Source organism: Rhamphochromis longiceps, linkage group LG23, assembly GCF_057381845.1.
Source record: "Rhamphochromis longiceps isolate RC_006_pf linkage group LG23, R_longiceps_female_GT1.1, whole genome shotgun sequence".
Lineage (NCBI taxonomy): Eukaryota > Metazoa > Chordata > Actinopteri > Cichliformes > Cichlidae > Rhamphochromis > Rhamphochromis longiceps.
Window position 1 is genome coordinate 5,960,257 of NC_140578.1, and position 21,216 is coordinate 5,981,472.

At 39.2% G+C, this 21,216-nt stretch overlaps 3 protein-coding genes across 6 annotated transcripts in view; 2 read left to right on the top strand and 1 right to left on the bottom strand.

Annotated features, from left to right (window-relative positions):
* Positions 1 to 245: 245 nt before the first annotated feature.
* polr2eb (RNA polymerase II, I and III subunit E, b) lies at positions 246 to 5,072 on the bottom strand. The gene is made up of 8 exons (XM_085399169.1): positions 4,896 to 5,072; positions 2,953 to 3,127; positions 1,549 to 1,664; positions 1,373 to 1,453; positions 1,215 to 1,273; positions 1,047 to 1,125; positions 614 to 682; positions 246 to 386 (listed from the first exon to the last, which is right to left on the bottom strand). Exons 1-7 carry the CDS (start codon positions 4,950 to 4,952, stop codon positions 617 to 619), a joined length of 633 nt encoding a protein of 210 aa, XP_085255295.1. The 5' UTR covers positions 4,953 to 5,072; the 3' UTR covers positions 246 to 386; positions 614 to 616.
* A 369-nt stretch (positions 5,073 to 5,441) lies between these two features.
* Positions 5,442 to 10,491, top strand: gpx4a (glutathione peroxidase 4a). Of its 2 annotated transcripts, none has more exons than XM_085398772.1 (7): positions 5,442 to 5,616; positions 8,013 to 8,107; positions 8,209 to 8,353; positions 8,917 to 9,068; positions 9,314 to 9,338; positions 9,540 to 9,599; positions 9,790 to 10,491. In XM_085398772.1, the coding sequence occupies exons 1-7, from the start codon at positions 5,524 to 5,526 to the stop codon at positions 9,820 to 9,822; spliced, it is 603 nt and encodes a 200-aa protein (XP_085254898.1). In that variant the 5' UTR covers positions 5,442 to 5,523; the 3' UTR covers positions 9,823 to 10,491. The 2 variants fall into 2 exon arrangements, with proteins under 2 accessions (XP_085254898.1, XP_085254899.1); XM_085398773.1 differs by lacking the exon at positions 5,442 to 5,616 and adding an exon at positions 7,667 to 7,823.
* A 1,098-nt stretch (positions 10,492 to 11,589) lies between these two features.
* Positions 11,590 to 21,216, top strand: part of pip5k1ca (phosphatidylinositol-4-phosphate 5-kinase, type I, gamma a) — a 53,470-nt gene continuing 43,843 nt past the window's right edge. For 2 of the 3 annotated variants that reach the window (XR_014909569.1, XM_085397689.1), the window contains exon 1: positions 11,590 to 11,963. Coding sequence is in view for 2 of the 3 variants with exons in the window: in XM_085397689.1 (XP_085253815.1) it covers positions 11,831 to 11,963 (133 nt within the window). In the remaining variant the exon portion in view is untranslated. The remainder of the gene's footprint in view (positions 11,964 to 21,216) is intronic. The other variant, XM_085397690.1, reaches the window with a different exon arrangement.

Genomic DNA, 21,216 nt, shown 5'->3' on the forward strand with positions numbered 1-21,216 from the left:
CGTGGTGAGGAATATGTCGTCTTTAATGTATTAATTTTGTCACTCCTGGCACTCAATGGGGCGAGGGAACTGGAGGAAGTGTTGAATACAGTAGGCGGTAACCTCTGAGGCTCAGTTAGCAGAGACTGGTATCAAAAGTAGGTCTACGATAGTAGCAGCAGCAGCAGCAGCAACAAGAGTAACATGGCATTCAAGAGGAAAAAAAAGGTAAGAGTCTTAATCGTTGCTTGGTGTAAAACGGCACATTTCAATTTTGAATCATTTATTTTACAAAATCAGTAATTCAGGTCAAAGATACAAGCAGGGTGATAATTGAACAATGAATAACCAAAGCTGTCGTGCTGAGATTCCTTCACTGGTCCTTAAACGTTGATCAGGGAGAATAACTAGAAAACAGAACAAAGAAAATTTACAGCATCATTCAAGTTTGTTTTGAATGTTTAGACCGGAGATGCACCGAAAGCATTTTAAATTGTGTTTGTATGTTGTGGTTTAATACTTCCTTATTCTCAGGAAACACACAAAACCCAAGAACATTAAAACTTGAGGAGCTGCTACGCACTTTTTATCGCTTAGTTTCTTTTTCAGCTGTTATGTAAAAAGAAGCACATACCTGTCATTGGACCAGTCTGTATGTGATGTACCGCCCAGCTGTTTCACTGGGTCTGATGATCTTCACTACCTGGAACAGCAGATACAAAATGGCAGCTTTTTTTTTTTTTTATATATTGCCACAGCGCTGTCTATCAGTGCGATGGGAAGAAAAAAAAAAAAGTGATAAAAATAGTGCTGTCTCATCCTTAATGAATGAATGAATCCCTCTCATGCTTTTAAAAGAAGACATTGTTTTTGTGTTTGCATAAAGGGACCATTCAAATAATTTAAATACCCCCAAATGTCAAACCGGTTTCAGGTTGATCACGAGTCTCACAGGTTTCAGAACAAACCCCGCACATAGTTTCAAAACATTTCTTGCAAAAAGTTAAACCTCTTTAGTCACATTTTCTTGAATTCTGTCAGTTATGATAGTTTCTAAGATTTCTTACCTGTCCTCTTTTTAAGCCAAAGTAACGAGCCACAGGGTCCCCGGCCTGGATCCTTGGCAGCTGGCTTTCTTTTAATTTACTGAGGTAATATTGTTAAGGGCAACGAGTGTACAAACCTCAACGCTTCTAAACTAATTTACTGTCATGCAGCGCAAAGTGCAAGGATACTATCTTGCCAGAAGTTCAGTCACTTCCTCTTTTGTCATGACAATGTGCTCTGGTACAAGCTGAAAGACAGGCGAGAAATGCAAATACAGAAATGTACAACACGCTGCAGGCTTACTTGAAAATAAAGATTTTAATATAGAGGACAGTATGATGCTTACCTCGTGCTCTGTGATGTTAATCAGCAGCTCCTGCTGTAGAAACTGCTCCAGTATATATTTGGGTGCCATGTCGACTAGAGACTGTGAGGGATTTGTATATTTACAATCACTGCCGCATCCATTTCGAGAGAAAAACCTTTCCCTTTTTATCACGTTTGCTTTAAACTGATGTTTACCTGTTTTGCTGAGGGTGTCATGCCCATCTGAACAACAATGATTGCCCGTGTGATGTTCTCCTCCTGCATCCTCTGACAGTACATCTTAATTGTCTTGATACCAACTTTGGGCTCCTCTGAAAAGAAATTGAAAAAAAAAAGGGTGAGATTTTATGAAATTATATACCTACAAGTAACATACAAAGATAAACAAACATGCTCATAAACACACGTTTTTACAAATGTAAATTAGTGCAGGTGTCATTAAACAGCTTTACTGCTAATCCCTTCAAAGTCTTCTCCTTATGAAGCGCTGCACGATTCCCAGCACTCCTGTTATTTCCACCTTGAAGACTTGGTCTGATCAGTTGTTGGAGTGTGTTACAATTTCACCATTAGGTGAGGAATAAATGTGTCAAACTGACTCAAATGTCATGTGGAGAGTCATTCCTAAATTTGGTTTAGAAATTAGAGACTATGATAGAACCTGCACAGAGCACAATCATTGCTCCTCACCTGACTTACTTCTCAGATTTGGCTCTCTGTGACTTTGGTCTCTTCCCCAAGTGAAAAATTCAGGTGAGGCATTGATGCTTTTGAGGAGGAGCTCTCCAAGACTTTAAATCACTTGGAGTTCTTTTAAAGTGCTGAACTTGTGCTGAAGTACTCACTGGAACTCTTAATATATTCAGTGCAAGTGAAGAAAGTAAACTAAATACATATATATGTATATATATATATACATATATACACACATACATATATACATACGTATGATTAAATAAATAAAACCATTGGAGCAACAATAAAAACTTCACGACTGGCTAAATGGACAATCTGGTGCATTCTTAAAGTAAGGAATAAACTGGCCAACTCAGCAACGCCTTAGAGAATAAAAGCGACAATTAAAGTGATATGACTTCACACTAATTTCCATGGAAACGAGTGAATGTAAATAGAGAGAATTTACAACAATCTGTAAACCACTGGTTACACTTAACAGAAGGCTATAATTCCTAAACACAGGTGAGAAATACTTTTGTAAAACCTTGAATTAAATCTGAAATTCTGCACTTCGATCACACCCTGAGTGACTTTTGAAACCATCAAAGTGTTGTAGAGAAGCAAAACTACAAAAACTATATTATTCTCCAAGTACACATGGCCCTAATTGTTAGTCTGGCAAACAAAACAAAATAAATAAAGCCCCCACCCCCCCAAAAATGATCAAAAAATATCTTTATTGCAGTGGTGGGCTATTGGTAGTTGCTTGTTATTGGTGGGTTTCTTTTGTGGGAATGAGGAAAACCTCTTTAGGCAGCACAGATTTTACAGTTTTCAAGGACAAAAAAACAAACAAGGTGTGGTTTTGGCTTTTTTAAGGACTGGACTCATTACAAACTATAATATTAGGAATACGCCTACCAGGAAAGAAAACGAACATCTGGTCTGTGGGATCATCATTGTGTGCCACCAGGACGGTGAGATCTGTACGTCGGGGACGCCCCTCACTGGGCTTGTCTCCAAACTGACTCTTGAACTCTTCCAGTGTCTGGTCCAACTCATCCTGTGTCACCAGATATCCTCTATCATGGCAGAGCTGTGAGTGTAAAGGAAAATATTAAAAAGGCAAATTAAAAACAAACAAACAAAAAATCTAAACTAGTTTTGAGCAGACTGTGGGTTTTTCTCATGACATGAAGTGAAGCAGGCCCTCAGGGCAGCCAATGCTAGGAAAGCTGCTGGCCCGGATGAGATCCCAGTGAGGATATACCACCATCAAAACCAGCCTGAAGACCACCGCCTTCGACCCAGATCAGTATGCATACAGAGACAACAGATCTAGGGAAGATGCCAGATCTTCATGATCATAAAATCTGCTGACGACACAACTGTTTTAGGACTCATCTCAAATGGGAACGGGGTTGTCTATAGAGATGAAGTGCAGAGCCTCTCCACGAACATTAAAAAAACAAAAACAAAGGAAATCATCACTGGTTTCAGGCAACAGAGAAGGGCGCTCAGACCACTGGAACTAGGGGGTGAGGAGGTAAAGAGAGTGTCTTGCTTTAAACTTCTGGGAATACCATCAATGAGGACTCTGAATGGACAACAAACTGCTGCTATTATAAAAAATAGGCACAACAGAGACTATTTCCTCAGAATAAGGCCCACCTGTCTGTAAATCCGTTAGTCTTTCTACCGCTGCAGCATTTTAGATCAAGTGAATGCTTTTCAGGGAGTTTATAGGACATCCTGACAACGAATAGCAATAGGCCAGCATTAACTAGTTTTTCAGCATCACTGTGAGACAGGATGTTTCTGATTTTAGCGATATTGCACACATGGACGAAAGCAGTCCTTTGTGTTTGTTTAATATACACATTTAAGGACATATTCTGGACCAAAAAAGACTAAGATTCCTCACAGTGTCACTGGAGGCCAAGGCAATGCCATCCAGAGTAAGAATCTGATTAGATACTGCATTTCTGAGACTTTTAGGGCAGAGTACAGTAACCTCACTTTTATCTGAATTTAGAAGCAAAAAATTAGAGATCATCCAGGATCAAATCCTGCAGTTTAATTCATTTGTGTGTGTTATCTGGCTTCATAGTTGGGTGTCATCTGCACAGCGGTAAAAATGTATGCTATGACAATCAGGGATACAGTGGGCTTTATCGAGCATATAGCACAATAAAAAACAAATTGCCAAATAATGCAAATCATGCCAAGAAGGCAAATATGTGTTCCTTTTTTAACTCATAAAGAAATAAATTAAAGATTACGAACTGTGTGATGAAACTATCACAACCCACGCCCACAATGTTCTCCTCATATGATAGATGAGGAGAACAGGCTTCCAAAAACAACGCTATGATGATGTAGTTCAGAAACCCATCATGTTGCACTGAGACTGCTTTAAAATGACGGCTAACGTATGAGGAACAGATCCGCTTAGTATCTCAGGTGGGAGGGAATGAAATACAAAGAGAGGATGTACAAACTGAACTCGGAAAAGGGTTTATAATCCAAACCTCGATCTTTTCCAAATCGTTTCCAAAATTACATAAACTGTGACTGAAAACTGAAAATACAAAGGGGAAAATACTAAATACGCCTCTGACGCTCATTAGTACTGTCATTAAACTGTAATAATACCAGAACCGCGAATTATGAGCTCCACAGCAGCATCATTTTACTGTGCTTGGTCGGAATCGATGATGCTCTGCTCTCCTTAGCTATTCTAATGTGTTAAGTAAATCAGTAAACAAGGCTACCTTCCTGAAGTGAGCCGCTGATTTCGACTCTTAAGTTAAAGAAAGCTAAATGCTAAGCTAATAACAAACAAACACACAAATGTAACCTACCTGCATGATTGTTTTGCGGATTTTCCAAAGCCTGTATGTTTCCTCCTCGTCATCCATCTCGTCTCAAACCGTGTGTATACTCTAGATTTAATTTAAATTTATTATTTTTCAATGAATGTCCCACTCTTAGGCACAGACATACACGACGCACGCTTTCGTCTTCCGATACAGGCTAGTGACGTAGGCTGGGCGCCTTGGGATGACGCACAGCAATCGAGGGTTTGTTTGTTTTGGGGTTGTTTTTTTTTTGTTTGTTTGTTTTTTGTTACAAAACTTTTACACATAACTCTTCTCCCACAGTTTGCCGAAAGGAAGGTCTTTCACATAGAAAAGGGATTTATACTTTTTGAACTTGAAGCCTTTGATAATAGACGATAACGGAACACACGGACTTTTGATGAAAAACAGAAACAACCTCCTCAGTTATAATAATACAATATAAATATACAATATAATATAATATAATATAATACAATAATAATAATAATAATAATAATAATAAAAGTAGTGTCCCTTCTCCCTCCTCTGGTCTCTGAGGCCACCGCCCTCCGCTGTTTCACAACACGCCGCAGGGCGGAGTCTGCAGCTGAGGTTCACGGTGGTAAATTTGTCCTCTTTTTAAAACAAAATGAGGCCATTTTATGTTATTTTAGCAACTGGGGCTGTAGCGAGCTCTGTGGCACTACTGGCGACGGTGTTGTACTTTGTATTAACCACAACGGTAACGTAAACCTCAACCATTTAATCTGCATGCTTTTGAGTGACGTCTGTGATTTCCACTGTGTGTAACACAATTTCATGTAACACGCTTTTTTTTTTTTTTACTGCTGTAATAATATCGTTAATCCATTTTTCACGTAAACAACGATGGCTGTTACCCAAGATGCTCTGCGTGTTTGTGGTGGGCTTTGATTAACACACGTGACACGGACGGACGCCCACAAAGTTCGCAAATCCTTCCCTCCCTCTGCTTTTTCCCGCACAGTTAAAGACATACCTTTCCACTGAATTTAGAGGGTGGAAAAAAAAAAATACATTATAAGTGCTGTTTTTGACACCGGATGTTTGTGCTCCCACTCTGGCTGCTGGTGTCAGCTGATAGGCTTATCATCAGGACAGACAGAGAGGCACTTCTGTATCGACACAACACCCGGCCATGTTTTTTATTGTAGCTGATGTTTTATGATTAAAGAATAAAAGTTTGCTTTCAGCATCAGTTTATATTAGTGGTGGAGAAAAAGTGGAGAAAGAACAGAGTTCATTTTCTTTTTATTATTATTATTACATTTTATTTGACTGCTATTATTTTCAGTGTAATTATGAGTTAGCTTCCACATTGGATTTGCTACTTTCAATTTAGTTTTCAAGAGTTTTGGTGTTTTACTCTTTATCAGGGCAACATTTAGAAAAGCTAAAAGAGGAATTACAATTCAAGGCTCAACACTTAATGAAACTTGTTTACTGAGGTCATGCAGACCTCCTGAGTTGTAATAAAGAAATATGCACCCAAGCCTCATCAGTCCAAACTGACAAAACTAAAACTTTATGACTACACACTATTTCTTAAATGAAACACTGTAGTTTAAATTTGATCAAGATCTGAATTTCCTGCACACTTGCCTGGACAAAATAATATTTACTACTGAAAATCACAGCAAAATGTTGCCTCATCTCTTATTTTGTGGCGCAATGTTCTGCTTAGCTCTTCCACTCCAGCTCTCAAAACATAATCACCAGTTTCGTAACAATTCTGCTCTTGTTGTCTGAGATTATGATTATTTGGTAGAATGTTTTTTTCCCAGCATAAAGTTTCAAGTTTGCTTATAAACTTTGTGGTGGGAAAAAGCAGGCTCTCATGTAATGACATAGTTAGCATTGTTGAATGGGTGCATTTAAACCATAATCTTGTCTAAGCCTAATGCAAATGTGAAAATATCAGAACAAAGAAAAGAAGTTTTTTTGCCAAACTCATTTCTTTTGAATGTTTTTGTCAAAGGTTTCTATGCTTAGCTCGCGTAGCCGTTTTGTAATGGCTCATGGACCATTGGACCCTTACAAAACAGGCAAGATAACTGTTTTCAACCCTTTTATTTCAAAATAGACACATTAGTTCTTTAATTGCTTTGGATTAACAGCACTGGCAATTATATTAAAAAAATATTGAGAGATTATTGATGCACAAAATAATTCTCCATAAACTTGGTTTCTAATTTCACACTAGAATATAAAGAGATTGTGTAACAGTGACTCAAAGCAACCTGTGCTACACACGTAAACAGGCAAAACTCAGCAACTGTTATTCAATCGGGATAATCACTGTTACTGTTATTTTTTTTGTTGTAAAATGTATATTTTTGGTACTCTTTGCATACTGAGATAAAAAGCAGCAGTGATTGAAGCAGCTGGCTCTGATTCGTCTTCACATCTTCCATTCAAAATGTGAAAAAATGTAATAATCTTAAAGCTGATTGATGTGAATTCAAAATTTTAAAAAGTGTTTTTTCTCACTACAATAGAAAGAGAGAAATCCAGCCTTTTTAGGGTAATGTAGAAGTTTATATCTGCTGCAAATCACCAGTTTTTCACTCGGATACTAAACACAATGCATAATGAGCTTTGGTTTTTCTTCTGACCGTTGCTCTTTGCTCTACATGGACTAAGTTGTGAAATGTGGACTGCAGCACACATGCTTTTGTGATCAGGCTTTACTGAATCAGCAGCACAGAGGGAGGTACTGGACAATCACAGCCTATCAGTTTAGTTAATGATCACCTGGTTTTGCTTTACAAAAGCACTGTAGAACGTGAGTTTTCTCAGTACAGGGACAGAAGTTCAGCGGTGATACTTTTAGAGACCGAGGAGCTAAGTAGGGCAGCCATGCGCCTGATAGGGTGCACAGTCCTCCTCTCTGTCCTGCTGTCAGCTATGGTAAGAAACAACGGGATTAGGACTGAAACATTACTTTTGCGTTTGAGGGCTAACCTTTGCTTTTGCTCTCCTTAGATTTATGTTTATTTTCATTACATTTTCTTTTTAAAATTAATTCTTCACATCTGATAGGCTGTGGAGTTTTGGAAATAACACGGTGTTCTAACTACTTATTGTTTTTTTCCCCAGTCTACCCCATTAGAGGAATGGCAGAGGGCAACATCCATTTATAACTTTTCAGCAACGGATATTGATGGCAACGTGGTTTCCCTTGAAAAATACAGGTAAATTTCTCTGTCATTTTGTTAAAACCTCCTATTACAATTATAAACCTCTTATCACTAAACAAATGTGTGTGCACGTGTGTGTGTGTGTGTGTATTCAGGGGGAATGTTGTCATCATCACCAACGTAGCCTCTAAATGAGGTAAAACCCCAGTAAACTACTCTCAGTTTACTCAGTTGCACGCCAAGTACGCTGAGAGAGGTTTAAGCATCCTTGCCTTCCCTTCCAACCAGTTTGGGAACCAGGTATGTAAAACATTAGTTGTTTTTTTTATTGCAACATTTAATGAGATTTGTTTGTGTAAGTTATCAGTTATCCAGGTCATGGATAACTGGAGATCTGTAAAGACGTTTCACCTCTCACCCAAGAGGTTACTTCAGGTCTAAAAACAAATGGTGGAAAGTCTTGTTGTATTGTTAACAGATAGACAATAACTTTTTAAATGTTTTACAGAAAAAAACTGTATAAGTGAAATTTTAGCCAGTGTGAAACCTTTATAATTTTTGCATAAGATCTCCTGAAATGTTTTTTTAATATCTAAAACATTCATAATTTCATTAAGTGTGTAATCATGTGCATAAATTGTAGTTGCATAAACACCACAATGGATAATTTGGCATTTTTCTCACTACTAGTCCGAAAGATGGCTTGTTTTTGAAAGAAACTAGGCCACGTTTTAAGATTATGTCAAATTCAAGAAGCTGCTGTTTTAAGTCGACTATTTTGTTGCCATTATATATAATTTGTCATATGCAGGCCACTGAGAGCAGTTAGAGACTTTAATACTTTTAATACTATTTACTTTTAGGAGCCGGGCAATGAAACTCAAATCAGGCAGTTTGCAGACACGTTCCAGGCTCGGTTTGATATGTTCAGCAAGATCGAGGTGAATGGGCAAAACGCTCATCCTCTGTGGAAGTGGCTGAAGGAGCAGCCTAACGGGAAGGGCTTGTTTGGAAAGTAAGTTGTGAATGAATGAATCTGGGTCACAGTTATATGCTCAAAAAGTATCTTAAAAGCTTGTTTGGATCAGACATAATGCGTACAGTCATCTGTTTAAAATGTGTACAACTGAATTTGAACAATAATCAGTCATATCATTTAAATTACCGGTAGTTATTGATTAACAGCATTTTTTATTCCAATGCTGACTGAATGAGAGTGATTAGTGGTTTTCTAACACATTTTAATGTTTATTTCTGCAGTAGCATCAAGTGGAATTTCACTAAGGTACGTTTTATTACGGTTTATTTTTAAAACATTTTTATGTCAACAGGGCTAAAATATTATAAAATATAAAATACTGAATATTTGAAAAACAGTATAAAGTATAAAGGATAATTTTAGAGAGTATGGAACAATTAATGGAACAAGCTTTTATATGCAAAAAAAATGTGTTATAATTATTCATTTATTTTCTTTTGTGTTTAGTTTTTGATCAATAGAGAGGGTCAGGTGGTGAAGAGATATGGACCCTTGGATGATCCAAGTGTACGTACAAAATCTTTGGTTATTCTGTCAGATGTTCATTGCTCATGTGTCTGTGTGATTACTGCTCACCCCGTGATGAGCTCTGCTGTGCTTTCAGTAACAACAAGAGATGTTTGTAGTACGTGTAACTTTATCACCCCTGTGTATAGACATGCAACTGAAGTCCATGCAACTCTCGCTTTCCTTCCAGGTGGTGGAAAAGGATCTTCCCAAATACCTTTAAACCTCTAAGAGATGCCTGAAACCGTGCTTACTTACATCCACTTAATTTTGTGTTTCCAGTAGTCTTTTTTTCTCACATTTCTCTGCCTCTCCAAGCACCGGTGGATATAGTTTCAGTCCATCCCAGACCAGTGACGGTCTGTTCATCAACCTGCATCGCAGGCAGGGCAGACCTGATGTAAATGGCGTGCAAACCTGCTGGGAAGGCGACCGAGCTTATATTCATAGAGTTCTATGGAGAGAACGACGGGGAACCCATTAATAGAGCATCATTCAGCACCTTAATGTTGGGCATTGTTTTCATCATAAAATATACTAAGATTTGTTCCTGTTATATTTTTGTGTGTAACTTTTATTGTCTGTGATTAAAACAAAAGTGTTGGGGTTTTTATGGGGTTTTGAGGTGTTGGTACTGAGGAACAGATACATCTTGATCATTCATGTGCACAAGGATCTTTTCTTTTGTGTAACAGGAGCAATTAAAAAGGATTTCAGCTGAAAATGTATTCATTTCTGAGTCAGAAAGTCTTTAAGAAGTGAGCACTAGAGCTTGAAATTGTTCAACACAGTATTGTTCAGAAAGTGTGGACAGAGCAGTTTACCCTATAGGCTGTCCTAAAAATAACAATGATGACATATAGAACAAATAAAGAACTCGGAAAAAATTGAATCTTGGAAGTAGCCTGGATCATTAATTCCTTATATCGATGTTGGCGCTATTTGTAGGGGAGCAGGGGAAACAGGAACATTATTACACCACACAAAAAATATCATTACTATTTTTCTTTCTCTGTGTTTTTCTGATATTTTTAAAAATTATTTCTATATAACCTGATAATATCATTGTGATCTAATTCTGTGTAATAATAAGTGAAAATCTTACATCTTGACACAGTAAGTTCATCCTTGCAAAAACCTAAAAAATGTCACCCAGATTTTATTTAAAAGACTGTTAACTTATTTATTTCTAAGCTTCTCTGAGACTCTTTATTATTAAGTATCGTCTTCTACTCACTGCAGCAGATAATCTGCTTCTCACCCTATTCCTAGCACCTTCCTCCTTCACTTCATCCAATGATTTTTTTCTGTGGTCTTCCTCTTTTCCTCTTTCATAGCAGCTTCATATTAAACATGCTTCATCCAACATATCCATTATCCGTCTTTTGCACATGCCCAAACCATCTCAGCCTTTCCTCTACAACTTTGTCTCTTACAGCTCAACCTGATCTATCCTTCTGATGTGTTCATTATTAATCTTATAAATTCATACATTATAAATTTATTACTTCTACTCCTTGCAAAGGTACCCATTTGTCACTCCTACCACTCCTAGATCCACAAAGACACATTACCTTGTGACCTTCTCTCCATCAACACTCTCAAAGCAAATCTCACATCTGTATTGCTTTCACAAATCTTCATGGTATGGCTCATTATCTTTATCCCTGTGTAATTACTAAAACTGTACAAATCAACCCTGTTCTTGAAAATCTGCACCAGTACATTTGTTCTCCATTTCTCAGGCATTATCTGACTCTCTAAGATTTAAAACTCCTGGATGTTTCCATACGTCCACAAAGTATGTCATCTGGATAAGTAAATTAAATAAGTTAAACGTATAACAGAAACATACTGAGCCCCATCAAAAAAAAAAAAAAACAAGAGCCCTGAAATGTTATGCAACTGCTCAGTCAAATCTCCTTCTTGCAGTTCACTCAGAGTCCTGCAGAGGGAGTCACAGGGCCCATCAGTACAAAACCAGGCGGCAGCGGCTCAGCAGCAGCAGTAAGTGCAGTGCAGAGGAGCTGGGAGAAGCAGACTGTGGGCTGCTGTCGTGAGGAAACACTGCACAGATGAAGGGACCGTCGCGGATAGCTGTCGCATATTCCTCCGTTTGACTACTGTTACACATCAAACGACCCGATCCTCTTTCCCTCCACCGGGATCGCGCCGTCGCTGTGGGTCTTTCATTCGGAGGGGCTTGCCTGTTTTTTCCTCCGGGAGGCTGAATGGAAGCAGCAGCCGAGGGAGCGGTCGGGCTGTCGGAGGCCAGGGAAGGGAGCCCGCTGTCCGGGGCCGCAGCATCCGATGATGGGGACACGGTTGTGGGAGTTAGCTACGGGATGGACGCCGCAGACATGGGTATTTTTCCACATATCTCATAAGTCATTCTCATCGTCCCTCCATCCATTTTCCCTCGCGGCTTTACTGCTGCTACCGTAACCAGAAAGTCCCGACTCATCTCTGCTAGCAAGGAATTAATAAGCTAGGCTAGTGGCTAACTAAGCTGAATGGATGGGGCTCAGGTGAAGTTAAGTGCTGTACATACTGCATGCGTTACTGCAAACTGTGTAGGGTACATTTATACAAGTGCAACTATGAGCAGCCAGCACACGGACAAATACAAGTGTTGCATGGCTGATGATAAAGTTGTTAATATTTTTGGTTCATAAAAGCAGACAGGTGTGAAGTCAAGGTTTTTCATTACTTCTTCATTTCATTTATTGATTTTTATTTATTGCTCTTTTAAAAAATATGAATGTATTCACATGGCCAGCTTTGAGCACCTAAACATTAATTTGCTTATTTGTCACCATCTTGGCACTTACTGGAACCAGTAATTTATTAAGGAGAAGGAAGGTTGAGCAAACTGGAGCCACTACAGTTGACTAACAGGCTAGACACCAGTTAAAGGGTGTAAAAGCCTTGCAATAGTGCACCAGTGTCTGAGGAAGTCCCGATAATGCATGAATAGTATGAAGCAACTAAATGCAATCAGACCACCACTGATTTGGCCGTTTACACCCGTGGTGGTCCTGCAATGACACCTCAAAAAAAGGCCCATTGGTAGTAAGTTTATAGATATAATTAATATTTAATTATTATTAGATTTAAAATGTCCAGGGAACTATGTATATATCAGCTGATAGAATTTAAGCCTATGTGTATCAATAATAACACTTTTCTGGGGTCAGACATTTGAGCATAGAAATCTAAAGACACGTGACCTTCAAACCATCCAGAAATTTGCAAAATGTTGCATTCTGCAAATACAATATCCAGTTATATATGCTCTTATCAACAACCTTGTCTATGCTAAAATGTCAGCGCCCTGCCTTATATAGCACAGTATTATATTCAGAAAGAAATATATTATCTTTGTGATGTAAAGAACAATTTCCAGAGTCACCTCACTACAGCCAGGTTTCTCAGCCCCAGCTTTACTGTTGCACACTTGTGCCGTAGTGGTGTCATGGTGGAATTTTCCTGTGTGCACTCTAGCTGCAGTGAAAATCACACCAACAGCCCCCCTACAGTTGATCACTACAATACCCCCACAGCTGTGCGAAAAGGTTTGGTGGTGTAAGGACCCTTTTCAGAACGGGTGTATTAGAGCAGTTGCTACTTTCTTTACACCATTTGTGGTTGACTTTTAGGGGATTTGTTACACACGTATAAGTGAAAAGCAGGCGTTCTTAGATCTCTGTTTTGTCCAATATGTGTCCAACATATTGACATCCTAGAGTCACACCTTTATGAGTCATAATGGTGCCACTTATTATATAAATGAGGGTAAAGTGAACAAATATTAACTAGTTTGCAGTGAAGGAAGTGGCAGACAGTGGGGAGAGCTAAACAGAGTTAACAAACTCGCAAAAGTGAATAATAAAGGGACCACACAACATAGTTCGTCCTTTTTAATAGTGTTCATTCAAGCTGATGTTTTCTCTGCATGTTCAGGATTCATCATTTCCATTATAAAATCTTCTTTGCGACCATGTGAAGCTGCTTTTAGCTGTGTGTTCAGCCCTTGTGTCTAACAGCCACCAGTCATGTTGCATTCACTGGTCTTGCACACTGTACATCACAGTTCTGGGGGGGTTTTCTTCTCACTGATGAGAAAGGTTCTGACTTTGACAAGAGTTCAGCACCTCCACAGAGAATAGGCTTGTGAATCAAAGAGACTGTCTGCTGAGGGTTAGTAGTCGAGCTTAAATTTATCAGAGGAGGAAAATGGAATCCAGGTGCCCCCGACTGCAGATGGTGTGTGTTTCATTTACTCTGTTCTGCTCAGTTACTGGCTACTCGCATGCATTGGAAAGCATAAGGTTTACAAAGGCCTTGTGTGCATTAATAGTGTTTAGGAGATATTTAACAGAGCTCTGCCCTGCTGAATATTTCATAGTTGACAATTTGGCATTCACCTGTCTATGCTTTCTTGCGAGGAACTTCTTGACCTTTAAATAACCAGGAAAACGATATTATTGCTGACATACTGTAGGGCGTATAGACTTGATCTCACTCCTTTTCGTTCCCCGTGTTGCTGCTTTTGTTTGCTTGCATAGGAATATCACCATCCGTGAGTAAGAGAGCGCAGGCGGGGTGGAGTGGATGGAGACGAGTGTCACGGATGATTTCTGACAGAAAAACAGCAAGAGTGAAAGGGAAGGTTTACAAGATGGTAGCGAGATCTGTTGTGATGTATGGTTTGGAGACGGTGGCGCTGAGAAAAAGACAGGAGGCTGAGCTAGAAGTGGCAGAGATGAAGACCAGAATGGACAGGATTAGAAATGAGTATGTCAGAGAGGCAGCTTGAGCTTGGCCATGGTGAAGAAGGACATGCAAAGGGATGGTGTAAAAGAGAAGGATGCTGGAGAAAGGTAGGACAGAAACACAGGAAAAGTGATTTTTCTGCTTTGAGCATGAATTAAATAAAAGGAAATCCCACATTTCCCAGAACACCTAAATTCTGTGCAGTGGTTCAGTAAGCACACCTAATCTGTCATTTGATAAATGGTTCTAAAATTATTAAGTGCAGCAGCAAAGCAAACAAATAGACCACTACTGCACGCTCACTCAGTGTTATTGGTCATCCCTCAGAGTCGTGGAGCCTCGCGTGTAAAAATGCGATTATTTCCCCCTCAGTTCTCTTGTTTTTATAGCATCGTGTATAATGTTAATCCATTTCTTGCTGTCTTGCAACCTAAGATTTAATGTGTGCACTGATACAAAGCGTCGCTGGCCAAAGCCCCGCAACAGGGAAGGGTAGGTGCTGATCGTACTTTGACTTCCTTGCAACATCTGACAAGTGAGTGGGTCTAAAAGCAAAAGTCCATTAAAGACGAGTCATGTGCAATAACAATTTCATATGACCCTCACAGCAGGGTGTTAGGTTTTTTTAGTGGATATTCACAGCAGAAACGATTCAGTTCGCATAAATAATGATTAATTGAAATGTCAGCTGTAAAGGTTCAGCTTGATTCTGATTGGCTCTTTATGGTGTTGGATGCTGATCAACGTGAGCTCTCTCGGTTTACGTCAGATCCTGCAAATGCGTAATTGCGGGTTGCTCTGCAATGTGTGAATACAGCGTTGTGTGGGAGTCACAGCTGGCTGTTAAATAGCTGTCTGAGCATTTATTCCCATTTAAAGCATCACGTCTTCTGGCCGTTGTAATTTGTCCCCGTAGTCTACTTTCAGCACATTGGCAGCATTCGTCTCACTTATCTTCTCCTCGCACTCGGCTTCATCCTCAGAGACAGTCTCCTCTCCTTCCTCGCTTCTCCAGAGTGAGCCACAGCTCATCTACCTCCTCTGTGATTCCCTCACCTCAGCTCAGCCACTCATTTGCCACTATCCATCAGTCCTCGCCCTTGTCTGTTTTTCTCTGTTCGCTTCAGGCACGGCCTGTCAGAACTGCTGACGGTAGCACAAAGGGTGGGTTACCTCCTGTGGAATTTACCATCCATCTGCTTCCCCTCTTATTCCTATGGCAAGGTCTCTCTCTTTCCCCCTTCTTCTTTATCCTTCTGAAGCTATGCAGGAAAGGATCAGTTTGTATCCCTGTAGCTCATTCGAGGAGCCTGTGTAGGGTTTTTGACCCTCTGCCAGGTTTTTTGATGTCATTATTTTACGCAGATGATGACGCAGTCCAGTTACATCTCCGATTTTGCGTGCGTGTGGAGGATGTGTGCTATAGTAGATATTTTGAGCTGGCACCACAGCAAGGCTGGAGTATTGTGTTTGCTGCTGTCTGTCCTTGCGCCTTGTCAGGGTTTTTCGCTCTCCTAGGGGTACCCGCTGGACAGTTGACAATAAGGGCAGGGTGGGCATTTTTTATTTTTTTTGTCTGTTGTGGTGACTTTGCAGGTGTGAAAGCTGCCAGTGGAGGCTCCGACTCGCTTTCACTCTTACATGGCTGCAGTGTCATGCTGTAATGGCTTCACTCAGTGGGGAAATAAGGCGAAGACCTACTGTTTTCAATTAAGCGAGTTACTGAGCCCATAATGCAGGCTATTATTATTTCATAAGCAGCACCTGGAGCATGAATGCAGTGAGACAGGAACACTGTCAAACTAATGCAAACCACCCACATAGAATTAGTAGCATTTATTTTCAGCCAAAAAAACCAAACAGCATTGGATGGTGTCTTCTCAGGGTTATATTCCTCCAGATTGGCAGCATGACCTGTACAGTTTGTACTACAGCTCACCCAGTAAATGTCTACCTAAGTCCCTGATAAGCGTTTTGAAGAAGTGATTAGGATTATTAATCAGTACTATTTGATTTCTTTGAGGCTGTTATTCATCTGCTTTATTGTAGGGTCTTTACCCTACAGTGTACAGCACCTTGAGGTAACTGTTGTTGTGATTTGGCACTATATAAATAAAGTTGAATTGAATTTAATCTATATCCATTTAAGCATTCAATTTCCTTTTTTTCACCAAAAACTCTTAAATATCAGAGTAAACCTGTCTGAGAGTAGTACGAACTGACCAGTTTATTAACCAGTTTGTCAAAAAATAGAATTTGTCTGCAATCATTTTAATAAATCTAAATATAATTTATTTTTAGGGCATATTTTTCTGCAATTGGATCTTCTTTTAGCAATTGATGAAAAGAAAGAAAGGGGAATATAGCAATGTTGACTTGTTAAGCCAGAAGCCACTTCCATCTGTATAATTAAAGCAAATGCAAATGTTAACAGTTGTAACTTCTTATAAGATAAGATAGCCTTCATTGGTCAAGGTCTGGCTGTGTGGCAGGCAGGATGAGGACCCAAGTGCAGGAGACAAAACTTGAGCAGCTTTATTGCTGAGAACTACAAACTAAAATACAAAACACTAAACTCTCGGCCTGTTAGAGCTTGAACCTGGTAGTAGAGAGCAATACATGGAGCACGAAGAAGAGGGGTGAGGATAATGAGAGGGCACACCTGGGAAACACTCCTGGGCATGCTCTAACTCAGCTCTAACCCAACCTTTTTGGCGCCACGGACTGGTTTATGCCCGACAATATTTTCACGGACCGGACTTTAAGGTGTCGCGGATAAATACAACAAAATAAAACTAGTACCGGTACCGAAAAAAAAGAACATTTATTCATAACACACGTGAAAAGACCCAGGAAAACCGAGTTAACGATAAAAACGATAACAAAATAACGCTGAAAACCGATAAAAACCCTGAAAACCATACATTTCACACCTGAGCCTCAACTCTTGCAGCCCGGTGCCAAACGACTCACGGACCGGTACCGGTCCGAGGCCCGGGGATTGGGGACCGCTGCTCTAACTGACAAGACAGGGGAAGCAAAACTGATGCAAAGTACATGAGACAGGGACTATCAAAATAAAACCGAAAACACACTGAGATGGGAGTAGACAAGACAGAGCTCAGGAAGAAGGAGAGACAAAGACAGAGGAGGGATAAACAGAGACTGGGGAAACAAGATAAATAAACACAATACAGAGGACAAGAATGACTCTCACAGGAGACACAGGGATGAGGCAAAGACACAAAAGGAACCTTACAACAACAAACAAGAATCCATGAACCAGAAATAAAGAAACTCAGAGACACAAAAAAGAACTAAACTCAGGATTGTACTGTACAAACCTAAAATTCAAATCATCTCTTACAGCAAAGGAAACAATCATAAATCCATAACAAAACCCAAAACTCTGGGTGAAAAGCCTGCACCATGATAGCATTAGTCTCAGTGGGGAAATCCACATTGCGAACAGCAGCAGAGAAGACAGGACAGGAATATAAAAATTGAAGAAAATACATACACCACACAAAGTGGAAGAAATATTCTATTCTGAATTTTAAAAATTCTGCTAAATCTTTCAGTTATTCGCTATCTGAGTCTGCTGAAAGTGCCTGAGCCTGACAAAGTGGAAGACCAAGATGCTGCAGGGTTTATTCAAGTTTAATAGGGCCTGAGCCATGAGAAAATATATTCATTCATTAAACAGTGTGGGCCTAGTTGGCAAGTTCAGTCTGACCCTGGTATAAGCATTACTCCCAGCTCGTGTGATGGTGAATTTGCTTTGGGCCCCGAGAGAAGAGATAAAATAACCAAGGCTGCTTTTTCCAGTCTCTATCAGCCACAGCACAGATCGTTTCTTAGCACTCTTGAGTTACTTCTCCGATTGGTCAGATTAGTCTCTCTGGGCAAAAGACTTGCTATGCTTTTCTATCCTGGTTTCTGATGACTTCTTTACCTATTTTAATCATGTACATATTTATTAGGAAGATACTGATGTGGAAACAGCTCACTTGTCAGCATATGGTCACTGTCACTTAACTTTTCCTAGTTCATTTAAGGAGCATTGTGCAAGTAAATAAGAGAAAATGGGATTGTTTGATTAGCTGGGATTTTGCAACACATCTTGTGCAGAAACTGTTCTCTCTCAGAAAGTTTTGTTTAGATTTGTTCTGCTATGTTGAAAAAGGTGAAGCGAGTTTGTGGTGGAACAATGTAGGAACACAACAGGTTGTATATTGACTTGACCTCTCGGGACGACGGCCAGTATTTCCAGGCTTCAGTAGATTTCATGTTTATAGAGGCTCCATTGTTTAGTGGTTAACATGTAAAAGATGCCTGGTTTAAGATTCTGAGGAGACACAAATCCTTGGGTGGTTTGGTCTGGTGTAACAATCTGTGTGAAATTACTTGGAACATCCCTATTGTCCATAGTATTGCTTTAACTTTGGAATATTTAATTTAATTTTGTTTTGCTAATTAGGGCTGTGCGATATGACCAAAATCTCATATCCCGATATAAGAATTCTATCGTCCGATAACGATATAAATCACAAAAATGTAACATTTTCTGTAAATTCTGTGAATCTCGGGCAGCTCGTCTTGCGGGAAGTGTTTCCAGCTGCGCGTCATGTTGCTGGAGTCGAGTGTTTTAACCGATGCATGAAACTATACATTTTTAGACATAAGTTGTAAAGGCCGCCGTTTTCTTTGTGAGTATTTATTACACGGCGTGCTGCGGGGAAAAGCCTGTTCTAACGTTTGAGTCTAAGGTTTATTTTTTAGCACCTGGCGGCTCTTTTTAAATTCTCATCCGTAAATAATCTGCTCTTTCACGTGATTCAGTTTATTTTGAAAAGTCTCAACAGGATCTTGAACTTTATTGTGAAAGGTTTATGTGGAACATAAACAAACGGACACGCGATGCTGTTACAGTGGTTGTTGCTAATAAAAACAGGCGCTTGTCCGTCCGTAGTGTGGTTATATAAAATATAAGAGAAAGAGAGAACTTTAAGAAATTAATATAGCCACTACAGTGACCATCAAAACGATGAAAAAATATTGCCGTAAACAGTTTATTTTGCGACACCACGAAACAAAGGATAGCGTAAAATGAAACGATAGACGTTTTTATATCGTCATCCGATATATATCGTTATATCGAACAGCCCTAATGCTAATTTTCTATAGAGTTTACACTTTCTGTTTTTCATATTTATATTTTAAGCGAGCGTCAAATACTCAAATTCATCGACTGTGGTGACCCCTTTCCAATAACAGAGCAGACAAAAGAAGAAGCCTTTATTTTGTTTTGTTTTTTTGTTCTGCCGGAGGTTTCTTCCTGTTAAAGGGGAGTTTTTCCTTCCCACTGTCGCCAAAGTGCTTGTTCATAGGGGTTCATATGATTGTTGGGTTTTTCTCTGTATTTATTGTAGGGTCTACCTTACAATCTAAAGCACCTTGAGGCAACTGTTGTTGTGTTTTGGCATTGTATAAATAAAACTGAATTGAATTGAATTATGAGATTGTTGATCTGAGTATAGGTTTAGCCATAAATCAACAGGATTTCCATTAATCTGTTAAGTCTAATGGGCAGCCTGGCCTAAGATGACCCCTGTAAACTGTTTATCTGACATATCCTGTTAGACAACAGCTATTAGTTTTACACATATAAAGAGAACCCAAAAGCACTATGACGAAGTTTCAAAATTATGAAAGAACCAGGCAGATATTATAACTTAATATCTTTTTAGTTGGCTACTTACAAATCACAATAGGCTAAATAATTTCTTAATTATTAAATATAAACAGCATTAATCATGCTTTTTATGAGTATAGACTGTGAAATAACACCAGTTTGTCTCTGTCTCGTCACTTGCTGCGTATGCAGAGATGCACTTAGGCCAACACAGCTCCACTCTTTACTCTGTGCTTCACAGTTAGCATTAAAGATTAAGATACTTGATTTGCTGTTGTAGAGGTATACAATGAAATTTTGCTTGGTGAGTCTATCAACCAACAGCAAGGGATGAAAGCAGCTTTTTTTTTTTAAAAAGACATAAAAATTGTACAAACAAAACAACTATAGAAAAAGCATTAAAAAGAAAAATATACAGCACACAAACAACAAGTAAGGTGTAAAGTGACTTTCTGTTTATTTACCTCAGTGCAAAGATTATGCAATATTGTGTATTTGCACAGATATTAAATCAGACCCAGTAATTATTATTATTATTATTATTATTGCAAACTGCATTAATCAAATGCAGCCATAACAAAGCATTCTTCACTCCTGCAGATTTTCTCCACAGGTGTTTTTCTCTTTTTTCCATGTTTTGACGTTCTGTGGGTAACCCTGAGAAAAAGACTCATTATCTGTACTGTTTTGTGCTACATTGGTAGCTAAGGAATGTGTTGTCTACCACATTGTAAATTATAAACGCTGTAGCCTGTGAGTACTTTATAAGCATTCATCTGCATGTCCAATAGTGGCAAAAAAGGCTTTAAAACCACACGTGGTGCAGGGCTAAAAACATGACTTGGTGTTGATAAAATGGTAAATGATAGCACATGACAAGTGTATATATGACGCTGAAACACATACCAGTGCTGCTATGCCCCCTGCACTCTGTTTTTTCATGTAGGTGGCCATTTGTAGGGGTAGTGTGTGTGTGTGGTGCAAGATTGCCAGTAAGGATATCTTGCAATGCACCAGAGCATATAGATGAAAGACTGAAGTACATGGGAAATATGCAGAAATGGGATTATAGGCAAAATGTCTTTTTTTTTTTTTTGCTGTCTTGTGAGAAATTTGCTCAACAGTTCCTTAATCGTAACATAATCT

Bases quoted from the DNA above. Each gene is read 5' to 3' on its own strand.
- polr2eb (XM_085399169.1), bottom strand. From the start codon at position 4,952: ATGGATGACGAGGAGGAAACATACAGGCTTTGGAAAATCCGCAAAACA. The intron at 1,665-2,952 runs GTAGGCGTATTC...ATTTCTTTTCAG, and splicing joins GATGTTCGTTTTCTTTCCTG to AGGAGCCCAAAGTTGGTATC. The intron at 1,454-1,548 runs GTAAACATCAGT...AATCCCTCACAG, and splicing joins TGACACCCTCAGCAAAACAG to TCTCTAGTCGACATGGCACC.